The sequence below is a fragment of the Zonotrichia albicollis genome, chromosome 32, assembly GCF_047830755.1.
Source record: "Zonotrichia albicollis isolate bZonAlb1 chromosome 32, bZonAlb1.hap1, whole genome shotgun sequence".
In the NCBI taxonomy this organism is placed as follows: domain Eukaryota; kingdom Metazoa; phylum Chordata; class Aves; order Passeriformes; family Passerellidae; genus Zonotrichia; species Zonotrichia albicollis.
In genome coordinates, this window is record NC_133850.1 from 792,940 (window position 1) to 809,063 (window position 16,124).

Genomic DNA, 16,124 nt, shown 5'->3' on the forward strand with positions numbered 1-16,124 from the left:
AAAACCCTCCCGGAGGCCCCCGCGATGGGGTCGGGCCGAGCTCCCCCTCTCCGCTCATCTGCGGGCTCCGGGCGGCGATGCCGGCGGGGCCGGGGCAGCTGCGGCCGCAGCGCGGGAACCGCGTGGTGTTGGGGCGCCTCTTCCTCCCGGTGTTTCTGTTCCGTTGTCCCTCCTCTTCCTTTATCCCTCCTCCTCCTGCTTCTCTTCCCCCGCTCCGAATCCTCTCCTAGTCCGGCCCGGGCAGCGCCGGCACCCAAAAGCAGGCGGGGAGAGAGGGCGTGGTTATGCAAATCTGAGAGCGATCCCGCGCTGGGATTGGTGGGAGGGAGGAGCGCAGGGTTTGCTGGGTGACGTCATGGCTGGGACCGGGACCGGGAATCGGGACCAGGAATGGGGACAGGGACCAGGAAGGAAAAGGGACCCTGTTGTGTTCTCAGGGCTCCCAGGATGGGGGAAGAGATTAAAGTTTTGACTCCGTGTTTTTATTTTCAGAAAGCTCATTTATTATTTTATTATTGATATACTATATTAGAAGAAAATACTATGTTAAAACACTAATAAAGAATACAGAATAGGATTTCATATTAAGGCTTGAAAGGAATGATAATAAAATCTTGTGAGTGACCAGAGAGTCTGAGACAGCTGAGCTTTGACTGGCCATTAATTACAAACAACCACATGAGACCAATCAAAGATGAAATGGCAGCATTCCACAGCACCAGATAATTAGTGTTTAAATTTCGTCCTTGAGGTCTCTCAGCTTCTAAAGAGAAAAAGATCCTAAGGAAAAAATATTTTAATAAAATATATCTGTGACAGGAGCGTGAATACTGGACTGGGAATACAGGAGAGGGGCCGGGATTGGGATCAGGAATCAGAAAATGGGAATGGGACAGGGAATAGAGAAATGGGAATTGGGGACTGGAATCGGGAAATGGGAACAGGACAGGGAATACGGGAATGGCATCCAGATAGAGAATATGGGACAGGGACAAGTATTGAACCAAGAATGGGATCTGGACTCGGATGAGAGCAGGATCCTGGACAGGGGACAGCAGGAACCAGGACGGGAGGACGTGGGGACACTGCCAGGGCAGGGGGTCCTTGATCTGCTGCCCCAGATGGAGCTGCTGGGCCTGGGGTGCCCAAAGCCCTGAGAAGCCCCCAAATCTGTCCCAGGCACCCTCAACTCCATGGACCCAGCATCCCCCTCATGCCCATCCTTGTTTCAGTTCAACGTCTTTAATACTGCCCACCTGGGCTCACTGGGGACCATCCAGGGCACATCCTCCTGTGTGAGATGGAGCTGGAGCAGCGCACGGAGCTCTTCCCGTCCAGGGCTGCCCTCAGTGCTGCCTGTGTAGTTGTCTGGTCAAAGTGGAGGTTTTAGAAAAGCCCTTCCCACACTGATCACACTCGTGAGGTCTCTCCCTGCTGTGGATGCGCCGGTGCCTGATGAGGGCAGAGCTGAGCCTGAAGCCCTTCCCGCTGTCACGGCAGCGGAACGGCCTCACCTCGGTGTGGATGCGCTGGTGACTGAGGAGATGGGAGCTGCTCTGAAACCTCTTCGGGCACTGATCTCACTCCTGGGGCCTCTCCCCAGTGTGGCTCCTCAGGTGGGCAGTCAGGTGGGAGCTCTGGGTGAAGCCCTTCCCACACTGGGGACACTGGTAGGGTCTCTCCCCGGTGTGGATGCGCCGGTGGACGATGAGGTGGGAGTTGTGCTTGAATCCCACCCCACAATCGGGACAGCGGAAGGGCCTCTCGTCCGTGTGGATGCGCTGGTGACTGAGGAGATGAGACGAGGTGTAAAAGCCCTTTTGGCATTGATCACACTCGTAGGGTCTCTCCCCAGTGTGGCTTCTCAGGTGCACAGTCAGGCTGGAGCTGGAAGTGAAGCCCTTCCTACACTGGGGACACTCGTAGGGTCTCTCCCCAGTGTGGATGCACTTGTGCTTGAGGAGCTGAGACGAGGTGGAAAAGCCCTTCTTGCACTGATCACACTTGTGGGGCCTTTCCCCCGTGTGGCTCCTGAGGTGGACAGTCAGGCTGGAGCTGTCTCTGAAGTCCTTCCCACACTGGGGACATTTGTAGGGTCTCTCCCCGGTGTGGATCCTCCTGTGTCTGACCAGAGCTGAGTTCTGCTTGAATCCCACCCCACATTCGGGACAGCGGAAGGGCCTCTCGTCCGCGTGGATGCGCTGGTGCACGAGGAGATGGGAGCTTTGCAGAAACTTCTTTTGGCACTGATCACACTTATGGAGCCTCTCCCCGGTGTGGATGCGCCGGTGGATGATGAGCTGACAGTTCTTCTTGAAGTCCTTCCCACAATCAGGGCAGCAGAAATGCCTCTCGTCCGTGTGGATGCGGCGCTGGTGACGGAGGAGATGGGAGCTGCACTGAAAGCTCTTCCGGCACTGATCACACTTATAGGGCCTCTCCCAAGTGTGGCTCCTCACGTGGGAAACCAGGTCAGAACTCAGCATGAAGCTCTTCCCACACAACCCACACGTGTAAGGCCTCTCGCTCACATGGATTCTGCAGTGCTTGATCAGTTTCGATCTCGACATGAAGCTCTTCCCACATTCCAAGCACGTGTGGGGCTTCTGCTCCCCATCCTGGAGCTGCTCTTGGACCCCCAGCTCTGAGCTCTGACCCTGCTCCAGGCTGGGTTTTTCCTCCCCAGATCCCGTGTGGGTTCTCTGGTGCACAATCAGGCAGGATCTCCTCTTGAAGCTCTTCCCACACTCGGAGCACTTGTGGGGCTTCTCCTCCCCGTTGGCTTCTCCCTGCCGAGCCGTGGAGCCGCTCCAAACGGCCTCTGCCTCCGGCTCCTCGCTGCTCTCCATGCTCAGCTCCTGCTCGGGGGGAGCAAGGACAAGGACACGATGGGATTTGCCCCCGTGGGGACAAGGACACGATGGGATTTGCCCTCACGGGGACAAGGACACGATGGGATTTGCCTCCCCTGCCCCCCACAAAAACCCTCCCGGAGCCCCCCGCGATGGGGTCGGGCCGAGCTGTCCTTCTCCGCTCACCTGCGGGCTCCGGGCGGCGATGCCGGCGGGGCCGGGGCAGCTGCGGCCGGAGCGCGGGAACCGCGTGGTGTTGGAGCGGTTCTTCCTCCCGGTGTTTCTGTTTCGTTGCCCCTCCTCTTCCTTTGTCCCTCCTCTTTCTCCTTCTCCCCCTCCTCTTCCTCCCGCTCCTCCTCCGCTCCGAATCCGGCCCGGGCAGCGCCGGCACCCAAAAACCGGCGGGGAGCGAGGGCGGGGTTATGCAAATCAGGGAGCGATCGCGCGCCGGGACTGGTGGGAGGGAGGAGCGCGGGCTTTGCTCGGTGACGTCATGGCTGGGACCGGGATCGGGGATGGGGACCAGGAATGGGGACAGGGACCAGGAAGGAAAAGGGACCCTGTTGTGTTCTCAGGGCTCCCAGGATGGGGGAAGAGATGAAAATTTTGACTCAATTATTTTATTTTCAGAAAGCTCATTTATTATTATCGATATACTATATTAGAAGAAAATGCTATATTAGAACTCTTATAAACGAATAGAGAAAAAGATTTCCTATCAAGGCTTGAAAGGAATAGAAAGGAATGATAATAAAATCTTGTGAGTGACCAGAGAGTCTGAGACAGCTGAGCTTTGACTGGCCATTAATTACAAACAACCACACGAGACCAATCAAAGATGAAATTGCTGCATTCCACAGCACCAGATAATTAGTGTTTAAATTTCATTCTTGAGGTCTCTCAGCTTCCAGGAGAAAAAGATCCTAAGGAAAAGATACTTTAATACAATACATCTATGACAGGAGCGTGAATACTGGACTGGGAATACAGGAGAGGGGCCGGGATTGGGATCAGGAATCAGAAAATGGGAACGGGACAGGGAATAGAGAAATGGGAACTGGGGACTGGAATCGGAAAATGGGAACAGGACAGGGAATACAGGAATGTCAACCTGATAGAGAACATGGGACAGGAACAAGTATTGAACCAGGAATGGGATCTGGACTCGGATGAGAGCAGGATCCTGGACAGGGGACAGCAGGAACCAGGACGGGAGGACGTGGGGACACTGCCAGGGCAGGGGGTCCTTGATCTGCTGCCCCAGATGGAGCTGCTGGGCCTGGGGTGCCCAAAGCCCTGAGGAGCCCCCAAATCTGTCCCAGGCACCCTCAACTCCATGGACCCAGCATCCCCCTCATGCCCATCCTTGTTTCAGTTCAACATCTTTAATACTGCCCACCTGGGCTCACTGGGGACCATCCAGGGCAGATCCTCCAATGGTGGAGAAGACATCCAAGCCTATCTAGTGTTGCTGAAGGCCACCACAGGTTGTAAAAAATGACAGAAAAAATAACAGATAAAAACTTTTGATATCAGAACGTTGACAAATGTGCTCTCCACAATGGATTTCTGATCTTCGACTGCAGATAAATTCAGGTGACCACGGGGAGCCAGGAGGATGTGGAGCCCCCAGCCAGGTGTCTTCGCAACAGGGATCAAGAGGGTTCCTCCCACCTGGGCTCACTGGGAACCATCCTGAGCAGATCCTCCCGTGTGAGATGGAGCTGGAGCAGCGCACGGAGCTCTTCCCACCCAGGGCTGCCCTCAGTGCTGGCTCTTCTGGTGTTTGGTCATGGTGCTGCTTGTGGTGAAGCCCTTCCCACACTGGGGACACCGGTAGGGTCTCTCTCCAGTGTGGATGCGCCGGTGGACGATGAGGTGGGACTTGTGCTTGAATCCCACCCCACATTCGGGACAGCGGAAGGGCCTCTCGTCCGTGTGGATGCGCTGGTGCCTGAGGAGTTCAGACGAGGTGTAAAAGCCCTTCTGGCACTGATCACACTTGTAGGGCCTCTCCCCGGTGTGGCTCCTCAGGTGCACAGTCAGGCTGGAGCTCTGGATGAAACTCTTCCCACACTGGGGACACTTGAAGGGCCTCTCCCCAGTGTGGCTCCTCAGGTGGGCAGTCAGGTGGGAGCTGTCTGTGAAGCTCTTCCCACACTGGGGACACTCGTGGGGTCTCTCCCCGGTGTGGCTGCGCCGGTGCCTGTTGAGGGCAGAGTTGCGCCTGAAGCCCTTCCCGCACTCACGGCAGTGGAACGGCCTCTCCTCGGTGTGAATGAGCTGGTGACGGAGGAGATCGGAGCTGCTCCGAAATCGTTTTCTGCACTGATCACACTCGTAGGGCCTCTCCCCGGTGTGGCTGCGCCGGTGCTTGTTGAGGGCAGAGTTGCGCCTGAAGCCCTTCCCGCACTCACGGCAGTGGAACGGCCTCTCCTCGGTGTGAATGAGCTGGTGACGGAGGAGATCGGAGCTGCTCCGAAACCGTTTCCTGCACTGACCACACTCGTAGGGCCTCTCCCCATTGTGGATCATCCGGTGCCTGTTGAGGTGGGAGACGCTTTTGAAGCCCTTCCCACAGTCGGGGCACTGGAAGGGGCTCTCGTCCGTGTGTGAGCGCTGGTGCACCACGAGATCAGAGCTGCTCACAAACCTCTTCTGGCATTGGTCACACTCGTAGGGTCGTTCCCCCGTGTGGCTCCTCTGGTGGTAAATCAGGTGGGACTTGGACATGAAACTCTTCCCGCACTCCCCACACTCATAGGGCCTCTCCCCGGTGTGCCTCCTCAGGTGCACAGTCAGGCTGGAGCTCGCTCTGAAGCTCTTCCCACACTGGGGACACTCGTGGGGTCTCTCCCCAGTGTGGATGCGCCGGTGGGTGATCAGGGTGGACTTTTGCCTGAAGCTCTGCCCGCAGTCTCGACAGTGGAACGGCCTCTCCCCGGTGTGGATGAGCTTGTGATGGAGGAAGTTGGTGCTGGTCAGGAACCTCTTATTGCACTGATCACACTCGTAGGGCCTCTCCCCGGTGTGGATCATCCGGTGCCTGTTCAGGGTGGAGACGAGGTTGAAGTCCATCCCGCAGTCGGGGCACTGGAAGGGCCTCTCGTCCGTGTGTGAGCGCTGGTGCACCAGGAGCTCAGAGCTGCTCACAAACCTCTTCTGGCACTGGTCACACTCGTAGGGTCGTTCCCCCGTGTGGGTTCTCTGGTGGGCTGAAAGGCTGGAACTATGTCTAAAGCTCTGCCCACACTCCCCACACTTATAGGGCCTCTCCCCGGTGTGGCTCCTCAGGTGGACAGTCAGTTTGGACCTACACCTGAAGCTCTTCCCACACTCGGAGCACTTGTGGGGCTTCTCCTCCCCACCCTGGAGCTGCTCTTGAACCCCCAGCTCTGAGCTCTGACTCTGCTCCAGGCTGGGTTTTTCCCCCCCAGGTCCCGTGTGGGTTCTCTGGTGCACAATCAGGCAGGATCTGCGCTTGAAGCTCTTCCCACACTCGGAGCACTTGTGGGGTTTCTCCTCCCCACCCTGGAGCTGTTCACGGGGCCCCAGCTCGGATCTCTGAGCCCCTCCATGGCCCAGGCTGGCTCTTTCCCCCTCGGATCCCCGCGCTCTGCCTTTGCAGCCCCTCCTGCTCAGGGATCTCCGCGGCTTCTCCTCCCCGTTGGCTTCTCCCAGCCGAGCCGTGGAGCCGCTCCAAACGGCCTCTGCCACCGGCTCCTCGCTGCTCTGCATGCTCAGCTCCTGCTCGGGGGGAGCAAGGACAAGGACACGATGGGATTTGCCCCCACGGGAACAAGGACACGATGGGATTTGCCCCCGTGGGGACAAGGACACGATGGGATTTGCCCCCACGGGGACAAGGACACGATGGGATTTGCCTCCCCTGCCCCCCACAAAAACCCTCCCGGAGCCCCCCGCCATGGGGTCGGGCCCAGCTCCTCCTCTCCGCTCACCTGCGGGCTCCGGGCGGCGATGCCGGCGGGGCCGGGGCAGCTGCGGCCGGAGCGGAGGAACCCCGTGGCGTTAGGGCGCCTCTTCCTCCCGCTCTTTCTTTTCCTTTGTCCCTCCTCTTCCTTTGTCCCTCCTCTTCCTCCTCCTCCTTCTCCCCCTCCTCTTCCTCCCGCTCCTCCTCCGCTCCGAGACCGGCCCGGGCAGCGCCGCCCCCCAAAAGCAGGCCGGGGAGTGAGGGCGTGGTTATGCAAATCCGAGGACGAGCGCGCTCTGCGATTGGTGGGAGGGAGGAGCGCGGGGTTTGCTCGGTGACGCCATGTTGGGGGGGTGCTGGAGCCTCCGGCGAGAGCGGAGCGGGAATGGGGACAGGGACCGGGAATGGGGACAAGGACCGGAGACCGGGAATGGGAATGGAACCGGAAGTGCGGACAGGGAGCGGGATTGGGGACAAGGAATGGGGACAAGGACCGGAGACCGGGAATGGGAATGGAACCGGAAGTGCGGACAGGGAGCGGGATTGGGGACAAGGAATGGGGACCGGGAATGCGGACCAGGAGTGGGAACAGGAAATGGGGACCAGTATTGGGGACTGGGACCGGGAATGGGAACAGGGAATGGAGGCAGGGAATGGGGACCCAGACTGGGGATAAGGACCGGCAATGGGAATGGGGACAGCGAATGGCGACCGTGGGCTTCCCAAAGTCCTAAGGAAGCCCAAAATCTGTCCCAGGAACGCTCAACTCCCTCTGGCCCAGCATCCTCCTCATCCCCCTGAAGATCCCCCCATGTCCACATCCTCGTCTTGGTTCAACGTCTTTATTATTAACCTTGGATTTAGAAACATGTATAAAAATCACAAAGAGAAATAAAAAGAAAATCCAGGCCAGGAGGAGCCAGGTGGATGTGGAGCCCCCAGCCAGGTGTCCTCCAAACTGGGATCACCTGGGCTCTTCCCACCGGGGCTCACTGGGGATCATCCAGCACAGACCATCCAGTGTGGGATGCAGCTGGAGCAGCGCACGGAGCTCTTCCCACACAGGGCTGCCCTCAGTGCTGGCTCTGTAGGTGTCTGCTGAAGCTGGAAATTCGAGAAAAGCTCTTCCCACACTGGGGACACTCATAGGGTCTCTCCCCGGTGTGGATCCTCCTGTGTGTGACCAGAGCTGACTTGTACTTGAATCCCACCCCACATTCGGGACAGCTGAAGGGCCTCTCGTCCGTGTGGATGCGCTGGTGAAGGAGGAGGTCAGACGAGGTGGAACAGCCCTTCTGGCACTGATCACACTTGTAGGGCCTCTCCCCGGTGTGGCTTCTGAGGTGGACAGTCAGGGTGGAGCTCTCTCTGAATCTCTTCCCACACTGGGGACACTCGTGGGGTCTCTCCCCGGTGTGGATGCGCCGGTGGAAGAAGAGGTTGGAGCTGTGCCTGAAGCCCTTCCCGCAGTCAGGGCAGCGGAACGGCCTCTCCTCGGTGTGGGTGATCTGGTGGCTGAGGAGCAGGGTGCTGGTCCGAAACCTCATCTGGCACTGACCACACTCGTAGGGCCTCTCCCCGGTGTGGATGCGCCGGTGCTGGTTGAGGTGGGAGACGCGGTTGAAGCCCTTCCCGCAGTCGGGGCACTGGAAGGGCCTCTCGTCCGTGTGTGAGCGCTGGTGCACCACGAGATCAGAGCTGCTCACAAACCTCTTCTGGCACTGGTCACACTTGTAGGGTCGCTCACCCGTGTGGGTTCTCTGGTGGAGAGTCAGTTTGTAGCTCTCTCTGAAGCTCTTCCCACACTCCCCACACTCATAGGGCTTCTCCCCGGTGTGGATTCGCTGGTGGATCACGAGGGTGGACCTTTCCCTGAATCCCTTTCCACAATCAGGACAGCAAAATGGCCGCTTGTTGGTGTGAATGCGCTGGTGACGGACCAGATGGGCGCTGCTGTAAAACCTCTGATGGCATTCATCACACTCAAAGGGATTCTCCCCGGTGTGGCTCCTCAGGTGGACAGTCAGTGTGGATCTCCACCTGAAGCTCTTCCCACATTCGGAGCACGTGTGGGGCTTCTCCTCCCCACCCTGGAGCTGCTCACGGGGCCCCAGCTCGGATCTCTGAGCCCCTCCATGGCCCAGGCTGGCTCTTTCCCCCTCGGATCCCCGCGCTCTGCCTTTGCAGCCCCTCCTGCTCAGGGATCTCCGCGGCTTCTCCTCCCCGTTGGCTTCTCCCTGCCGAGCCGTGGAGCCGCTCCAAACGGCCTCTGCCACCGGCTCCTCGCTGCTCTCCATGTTCAGCTCCTGCTCGGGGGGAGCAAGGACAAGGACACGATGGGATTTGCCCCCGTGGGGACAAGGACACGATGGGATTTGCCCCCACGGGGACAAGGACACGATGGGATTTGCCTCACCTGCCCCAAAAAACCCTCCCGGAGCCTTCCGCGATGGCGTCGGGCCGAGCTCCACCTCTCCGCTCACCTGCGGGCTCCGGGCGGCGATGCCGGCGGGGCCGGGGCAGCTGCGGACGGAGCGGGGGAACCGCGCGGTCTTGGAACGACTGGTCCTCCCGTTCTTTCTGTTCCTTTGTCCCTCCTCTTCCTTTGTCCCTCCTCTTCCTCCTCCTCCTCCTCCCCCTCCTCTTCCTCCCGCTCCTCCACCGCTCCGAGTCCGGCCGGGGCAGGGCCGGCACTCTAAGGAGGCGGGGAGCGAGGGCGTGGTTATGCAAATCAGGGACCGATCGCGCGCTAGGATTGGTGGGAGGGAGGAGCGCGGGTTTGGACGGCGACGTCACGGCGGGGGAGGAGTTGGAGCGTCCGGAGAGAGCGGCCGGGAATAGGGACCGGGAATCGGAACCGGGAATCGGAACAGGGACCGGGAATCGGAAGAAGGAATGGGGACTGGTAATGGTAATGGAACCGGAAATGCGGACAGGGAGCGGGATTGGGGACAGGGAATGGGAACCAGTATTGAGGACAGGGAGAGGAAATGGGAACAGGGAAGGGGGACCACTATTGAGGAACCAGACTGGAATTAGGGAGCGGTAATGGAAATGGGGACAGGGAATAGTGACCGTGGGGTTCCCAAAGTCCTAAGGAAGCCCCAAATCTGTCCCAGGAACTCTCAACTCCCTCTAGCCCTGCATGTCCCTCACCCCCTGGAAGATCACCCCATGTCCACATCGTTGTCTTGGTTCAACGTCTTTATTATTAACCTCGGATTTAGAAACGTGTATAAAAATAACAAAAAGAAAATGCAGGCCACGAGGAGCCAGGTGGATGTGGAGCCCCCAGCCAGGTGTGCTCCAAACAAGGATCAAGGGGGCTCTGCCCAGCTGGGCTCACTGGAGACCATCCTGAGCAGATCCTCCCATGTGAGATGGAGCTGGAGCAGCGCACAGAGCTCTTCCCACCCAGGGCTGCCCTCAGTGCTGGCTCTTCTGGTGTTTGGTCATGCTGCCGCTTGCGATGAAGCCCTTCCCACACTGGGGACACTGGTAGGGTCTCTCTCCAGTGTGGATGCGCCGGTGGATGATGAGGGCAGAGTTGTACCGGAATCCCACCCCACAATCGGGACAGCGGAAGGGCCTCTCGTCCGTGTGGATGCGCTGGTGCCTGCGGAGTTCAGACGAGGTGTAAAAGCCCTTCTGGCACTGATCACACTCGTAGGGCCCCTCCCCGGTGTGCCTGCGCCGGTGCCTGTTGAGGACAGAGTTCTGCCTGAAGCCCTTCCCGCAGTCAGGGCAGTGGAACGGCCTCTCCTCGGTGTGGATGAGCTGGTGACTGAGGAGATCGGAGCTGCTCCGAAACTGTTTCCTGCACTGATCACACTCGTAGGGCCTCTCCCCGGTGTGGATCATCCGGTGCCTGTTCAGGGTGGAGACGCGGTTGAAGCGCTGCCCGCAGTCGGGGCACTGGAAGGGCCTCTCGTCCGTGTGTGAGCGCTGGTGAACCACGAGTCCACCACTGCTCATAAAGCTCTTCTGGCACTGGTCACACTGGTAGGGTCGTTCCCCCGTGTGGCTCCTGTGGTGGACAATGAGATGGGAGCTCAAGGTGAAGGCCTTCCCACATTCCCCGCACTTATAGGGTCTCTCCTCGGTGTGGATGCGTCGGTGGATAACCAGGTGTGACTTTTCCCTGAATCCCTTTCCACAATCGGGACAGCAAAATGGCCGCTCGTTGGTGTGAATGCTCTGGTGACTGACGAGATTGGAGTTGGTGCAAAACCTCTGATGGCATTCAGCACACTCAAAGGGCCTCTCCCCGGTGTGGCCCCTCAGGTGGGCAGTCAGTTTGGATCTCCACCTGAAGCTCTTCCCACATTCCGAGCACTTGTGGGGCTTCTCCTCCCCACCCTGGAGCTGCTCATGGACCCCCAGCTCTGAGCGCTGACCCTGCTCCAGGCTGGGTTTTTCCCCCTCAGATCCCGTGTGGGTTCTCTGGTGCACAATCAGGCAGGATCTCCGCTTGAAGCTCTTCCCACACTCGGAGCACTTGTGGGGCTTCTCCTCCCCACCCTGGAGCTGCTCACGGGGCCCCAGCTCGGATCTCTGAGCCCCTCCATGGCCCAGGCTTGCTCTTTCCCCCTCGGATCCCCGCGCTCTGCCTTTGCAGCCCCTCCTGCTCAGGGATCTCCGCGGCTTCTCCTCCCCGTTGGCTTCTCCCTGCCGAGCCGTGGAGCCGCTCCAAACGGCCTCTGCCACCGGCTCCTCGCTGCTCTCCATGCTCAGCTCCTGCTCGGGGGGAGCAAGGACAAGGACACGATGGAATTTGCCCCTATGGGGACAAGGACACGATGGGATTTGCCCCCACGGGGACAAGGACACGATGGGATTTGCCCGCATGGGGACAAGGACACGATGGGATTTGCCTCCCCTGCCCCCCACAAAACCCTCCCGGAGCCCCCCGCGATGGGGTCGGGCCGAGCTCCCCCTCTCCGCTCACCTGCGGGCTCCGGGCGGCGATGCCGGCGGGGCCGGGGCAGCTGCGGCCGGAGCGGGGCAACCGCGTGGTGTTGGGACGCCTCTTCCTCCCGGTGTTTCTGTTTCGTTGTCCCTCCTCTTCCTTTGTCCCTCCTCTTCCTTTGTCCCTCCTCCTCCTGCTTCTCTTCCCCCGCTCCGACTCCGCTCCGAGTCCGGCCCGGGCGGCTCCGGCCCCCAAAAGCAGGCGGGGAGCGAGGGCGTGGTTATGCAAATCTGAGAGCGATCGCGCGCCGGGATTGGTGGGAGGGAGGAGCGCGGGCTTTGCTCGGTGACGTCATGGCTGGGACCGGGATCGGGAATGGGGACCAGGAATGGGGACAGGGACCAGGAAGGAAAAGGGACCCTGTTGTGTTCTCAGGGCTCCCAGGATGACGGAAGAGATGAAAATTTTGACTCAATTTTTTTATTTTCAGAAAGCTCATTATGTTATTATCGATATACTATATTAGAAGAAAATGCTATATTAGAACTATAATAAAAAAATACAGAAAAGGATTTCAAATTAAGGCTTGAAAGGAATAGAAAGGAATGATAAAAGAATCTTGTCAGTGACCAGAGAGTCTGAGACAGCTGAGCTTTGACTGGCCATTAATTACAAACAACCACACGAGACCAATCAAAGATGAAATTGCTGCATTCCACAGCACCAGATAATTAGTGTTTAAATTTCATTCTTGAGGTCTCTCAGCTTCTCAGGAGAAAAAGATCCTAAGGAAAAGATTTTTTAATAAAATATATCTATGACAGGAGTGTGAATACTGGACTCGGAATACAGGAGAGGGGCCGGGATTGGGATCAGGAATCAGAAAATGGGAACGGGACAGGGAATAGAGAAATGGGAATTGGGGACTGGAATAGGAAGAGGGGAACAGGACAGGGAATACGGGAATGGCATCCAGATAGAGAATATGGGACAGGGACAAGTATTGAACCAGGAATGGGATCTGGACTCGGATGAGAGCAGGATCCTGGACAGGGGACAGCAGGAACCAGGACGGGAGGACGTGGGGACACTGCCAGGGCAGGGGGTCCTTGATCTGCTGCCCCAGATGGAGCTGCTGGGCCTGGGGTGCCCAAAGCCCTGAGGAGCCCCCAAATCTGTCCCAGGCACCCTCAACTCCCTGGACCCAGCATCCCCCTCATGCCCATCCTTGCTTTATTTTAATGTCTATATTTTCAACCTCAGATTTGGGTGTTTGGAAAGGACAAAGAGAAATAAAAAGAAAATCTAGGCCGTGACGAGCCAGGAGGATGTTGAGCCATCAGCCAGGTGTTCTCCAAACAGGGATCACCTGGGCTCTGCCCCCCTGGGCCCACTGGAATCATCCAGAGCAGATTCTCCATGGGTGGAGAAGACATCCAAGGATATCTAGTGTTGCTTAATACCACCAAAATTTGGACAAAATGAGATTTTTCAAGGGTCAGAAGTTGACAAATCCCGGAGGATGCGGAGCCTTTAGCCAGGTGTGCTCCAAACAGGGATCAAGGGGGTTCTGCTCACCTGGGCTCACAGGGGATCCTCCCACGGGGGATGGATTGATATTGGAGAAGACATCCAAGGCTATCTAGTGTTGCTGAATATCACCAAAAGATGGTAATAAAAAAAAGGACAAAATTTTTCTAGGGTCAGAAGTTGACAAATGTGCTCTCCACAACGGATTTCTGATCTTGGACTGCGGATGAGTTCAGGTGACCACGGGGAGCCAGGAGGATGTGGAGCCCCCAGCCAGGTGTCTTCTCAACAGGGATCAAGGGGGCTCTGCCCAGCTGGGCTCACTGGGGATGATCCAGCACTGATCCTCCCGTGTGAGATGGAGCTGGAGCAGCGCACGGAGCTCTTCCCACCCAGGGCTGCCCTCAGTGCTGGCTCTTCTGGTGTCTGGTCATGCTGCTGCTTGTGGTGAAGCCCTTCCCACACTGGGGACACTGGTAGGGTCTCTCCCCGGTGTGGCTGCGCCGGTGGGCGATGAGGGTGGAGTTGTGCTTGAATCCCACCCCACATTCGGGACAGCGGAAGGGCCTCTCGTCCGTGTGGATGCGCTGGTGCATGCGGAGATCACACGAGGTGTTAAAGCCCTTCTGGCACTGATCACACTTGTAGGGCCTCTCCCCGGTGTGGCTTCTGAGATGGACAGTCCGGCTGGAGCTGTCTCTGAAGCCCTTCCCACACTGGGGGCACTTGTAGGGTCTCTCCCCGGTGTGGATCCTCCTGTGTTTGACGAGGGTTGACTTCTCTTTGAATCCCACCCCACAATCGGGACAGCGGAAGGGCCTCTCGTCCGTGTGGATGCGCTGGTGGACAAGGAGATCAGACGAGGTGTAAAAGCCCTTCTGGCACTGATCACACTCGTAGGGCCTCTCCCCGGTGTGGCTTCTGAGGTGGACAGTCAGGCTGGAGCTCTGGATGAAACTCTTCCCACACTGGGGACACTCCTGGAGTCCCTCGCCAGTGTGGATGCGCCGGTGGGTGTTGAGGTGGGACTTGCGTCTGAAGCCCTTCCCGCACTCACGGCAGCGGAACGGCCTCTCCTCGGTGTGGGTGATCTGGTGACTGAGGAGATTGGAGCTGCTCCGAAAGCGTTTCCTGCACTGACCACACTCGTAGGGCCTCTCCCCGGTGTGGATGCGCCGGTGCTGGTTGAGTTCTGAGACGCTTTTGAAGCGCTTCCCGCAGTCGGGGCACTGGAAGGGCCTCTCGTCTGAGTGTGAGCGCTGGTGCACCACGAGTTCAGAGCTGCTCCTAAACCTCTTCTTGCACTGGTCACACTCGTAGGGTCGCTCCCCCGTGTGGCTCCTCTGGTGGTAAGTCAGTTTGTACTTGGACATGAAACTCTTCCCGCACTCCCCACACTCAAAGGGCCTCTCCCCGGTGTGGCTCCTCAGGTGCACAGTCAGGCTGGAGCTCGCTCTGAAGCTCTTCCCACACTGGGGACACTCGTGGGGTCTCTCCCCAGTGTGGATGCGCCGGTGGGTGATCAGAGTGGACTTTTGCCTGAAGCCCTTCCCGCAGTCTCGACAGTGGAACGGCCTCTCCTCGGTGTGGATGAGCTTGTGATGGAGGAGGTTGGTGCTGGTCAGGAACCTCTTATTGCACTGATCACACTTATAGGGCCTCTCCCCGGTGTGGATCATCCGGTGCCTGTTCAGGGTGGAGACGAGGTTGAAGCCCTTCCCGCAGTCGGGGCACTGGAAGGGCCTCTCGTCCGTGTGTGAGCGCTGGTGCACCAGGAGCTCAGAGCTCCTCACAAACCTCTTCTGGCACTGGTCACACTCGTAGGGTCGTTCCCCCGTGTGGGTTCTCTGGTGGGCTGAAAGGGTGGAACTATGTCTAAAGCTCTGCCCACACTCCCCACACCTATAGGGCTTCTCCCCAGTGTGGATTCGCTGGTGGACGACGAGGCTGGACCTTTCCCTGAATCCGTTTCCACAATCAGGACAGCAAAATGGCCGCTCGTTGGTGTGAATGCGCTGGTGAATGACGAGATCGGACTTGGTGTAAAACCTCTGATGGCATTCAGCACATTCAAAGGGACTCTCCCCAGTGTGGCTCCTCAGGTGGGCAGTCAGTTTGGACCTACACCTGAAGCTCTTCCCACACTCGGAGCACTTGTGGGGCTTCTCCTCCCCACCCTGGAGCTGCTCTTGGACCCCCAGCTCTGAGCTCTGACCCTGCTCCAGGCTGGGTTTTTCCCCCTCAGATCCCGTGTGGGTTCTCTGGTGCACAATCAGGCAGGATCTCCGCTTGAAGCTCTTCCCACACTCGGAGCACTTGTGGGGCTTCTCCTCCCCACCCTGGAGCTGCTCACGGGGCCCCAGCTCGGATCTCTGAGCCCCTCCATGGCCCAGGCTGGCTCTTTCCCCCTCGGATCCCCGCGCTCTGCCTTTGCAGCCCCTCCTGCTCAGGGATCTCCGCGGCTTCTCCTCCCCGTTGGCTTCTCCCTGCCGAACCGTGGAGCCGCTCCAAACGGCCTCTGCCTCCGGCTCCTCGCTGCTCTCCATGCTCAGCTCTGCTCGGGGGGAGCAAGGACAAGGACACGATGGGATTTGCCCCCGTGTGGACAAGGACACGATGGGATTTGCCCCCACGGGGACAAGGACACGATGGGATTTGCCTCCCCTGCCCCTCACAAAAACCCTCCCGGAGCCCCCCGCGATGGGGTCGGGCCCAGCTCCCCCTCTCCGCTCACCTGCGGGCTCCGGGCGGCGATGCCGGCGGGGCCGGGGCAGCTGCGGCCCGAGCGCCGGAACCGCGTGGTGTTGGGGCGCCTCTTCCTCCCGCTCTTTCTTTTTCTTTGTCCCTCCTCTTCCTCCTCCTCCTTCTCCCCCTCCTCTCCCTCCCGCTCCTCCTCTGCTCC

The 16,124-nt window shown here is 58.8% G+C and overlaps 4 protein-coding genes across 4 annotated transcripts in view; all 4 read right to left on the reverse strand.

The window, feature by feature from the left end:
- Nucleotides 1-324: 324 nt before the first annotated feature.
- LOC141725968 (uncharacterized) lies at nucleotides 325-2,849 on the reverse strand. The gene has a single exon (XM_074530130.1). It carries the CDS (start codon nucleotides 2,847-2,849, stop codon nucleotides 1,581-1,583), a length of 1,269 nt encoding a protein of 422 aa, XP_074386231.1. The 3' UTR covers nucleotides 325-1,580.
- A 629-nt stretch (nucleotides 2,850-3,478) lies between these two features.
- Nucleotides 3,479-16,124, reverse strand: part of LOC141725969 (uncharacterized) — a 232,670-nt gene continuing 220,024 nt past the window's right edge. The window contains exons 2-4 of the mRNA XM_074530131.1: nucleotides 7,859-9,089; nucleotides 6,812-7,398; nucleotides 3,479-6,599 (exon numbers count right to left, since the gene is read on the reverse strand). Coding sequence (XP_074386232.1) covers nucleotides 4,617-6,599; nucleotides 6,812-7,398; nucleotides 7,859-9,080 — 3,792 coding nt within the window. The 5' untranslated portion in view covers nucleotides 9,081-9,089 and the 3' untranslated portion in view covers nucleotides 3,479-4,616. The remainder of the gene's footprint in view (nucleotides 6,600-6,811; nucleotides 7,399-7,858; nucleotides 9,090-16,124) is intronic.
- Nucleotides 9,980-11,582, reverse strand: LOC141726072 (uncharacterized). Its single transcript, XM_074530371.1, has one exon. The coding sequence runs from the start codon at nucleotides 11,509-11,511 to the stop codon at nucleotides 10,210-10,212; it is 1,302 nt and encodes a 433-aa protein (XP_074386472.1). The 5' UTR covers nucleotides 11,512-11,582; the 3' UTR covers nucleotides 9,980-10,209.
- LOC141726046 (uncharacterized) lies at nucleotides 12,639-15,805 on the reverse strand. Its single transcript, XM_074530333.1, has one exon. The coding sequence runs from the start codon at nucleotides 15,766-15,768 to the stop codon at nucleotides 13,627-13,629; it is 2,142 nt and encodes a 713-aa protein (XP_074386434.1). The 5' UTR covers nucleotides 15,769-15,805; the 3' UTR covers nucleotides 12,639-13,626.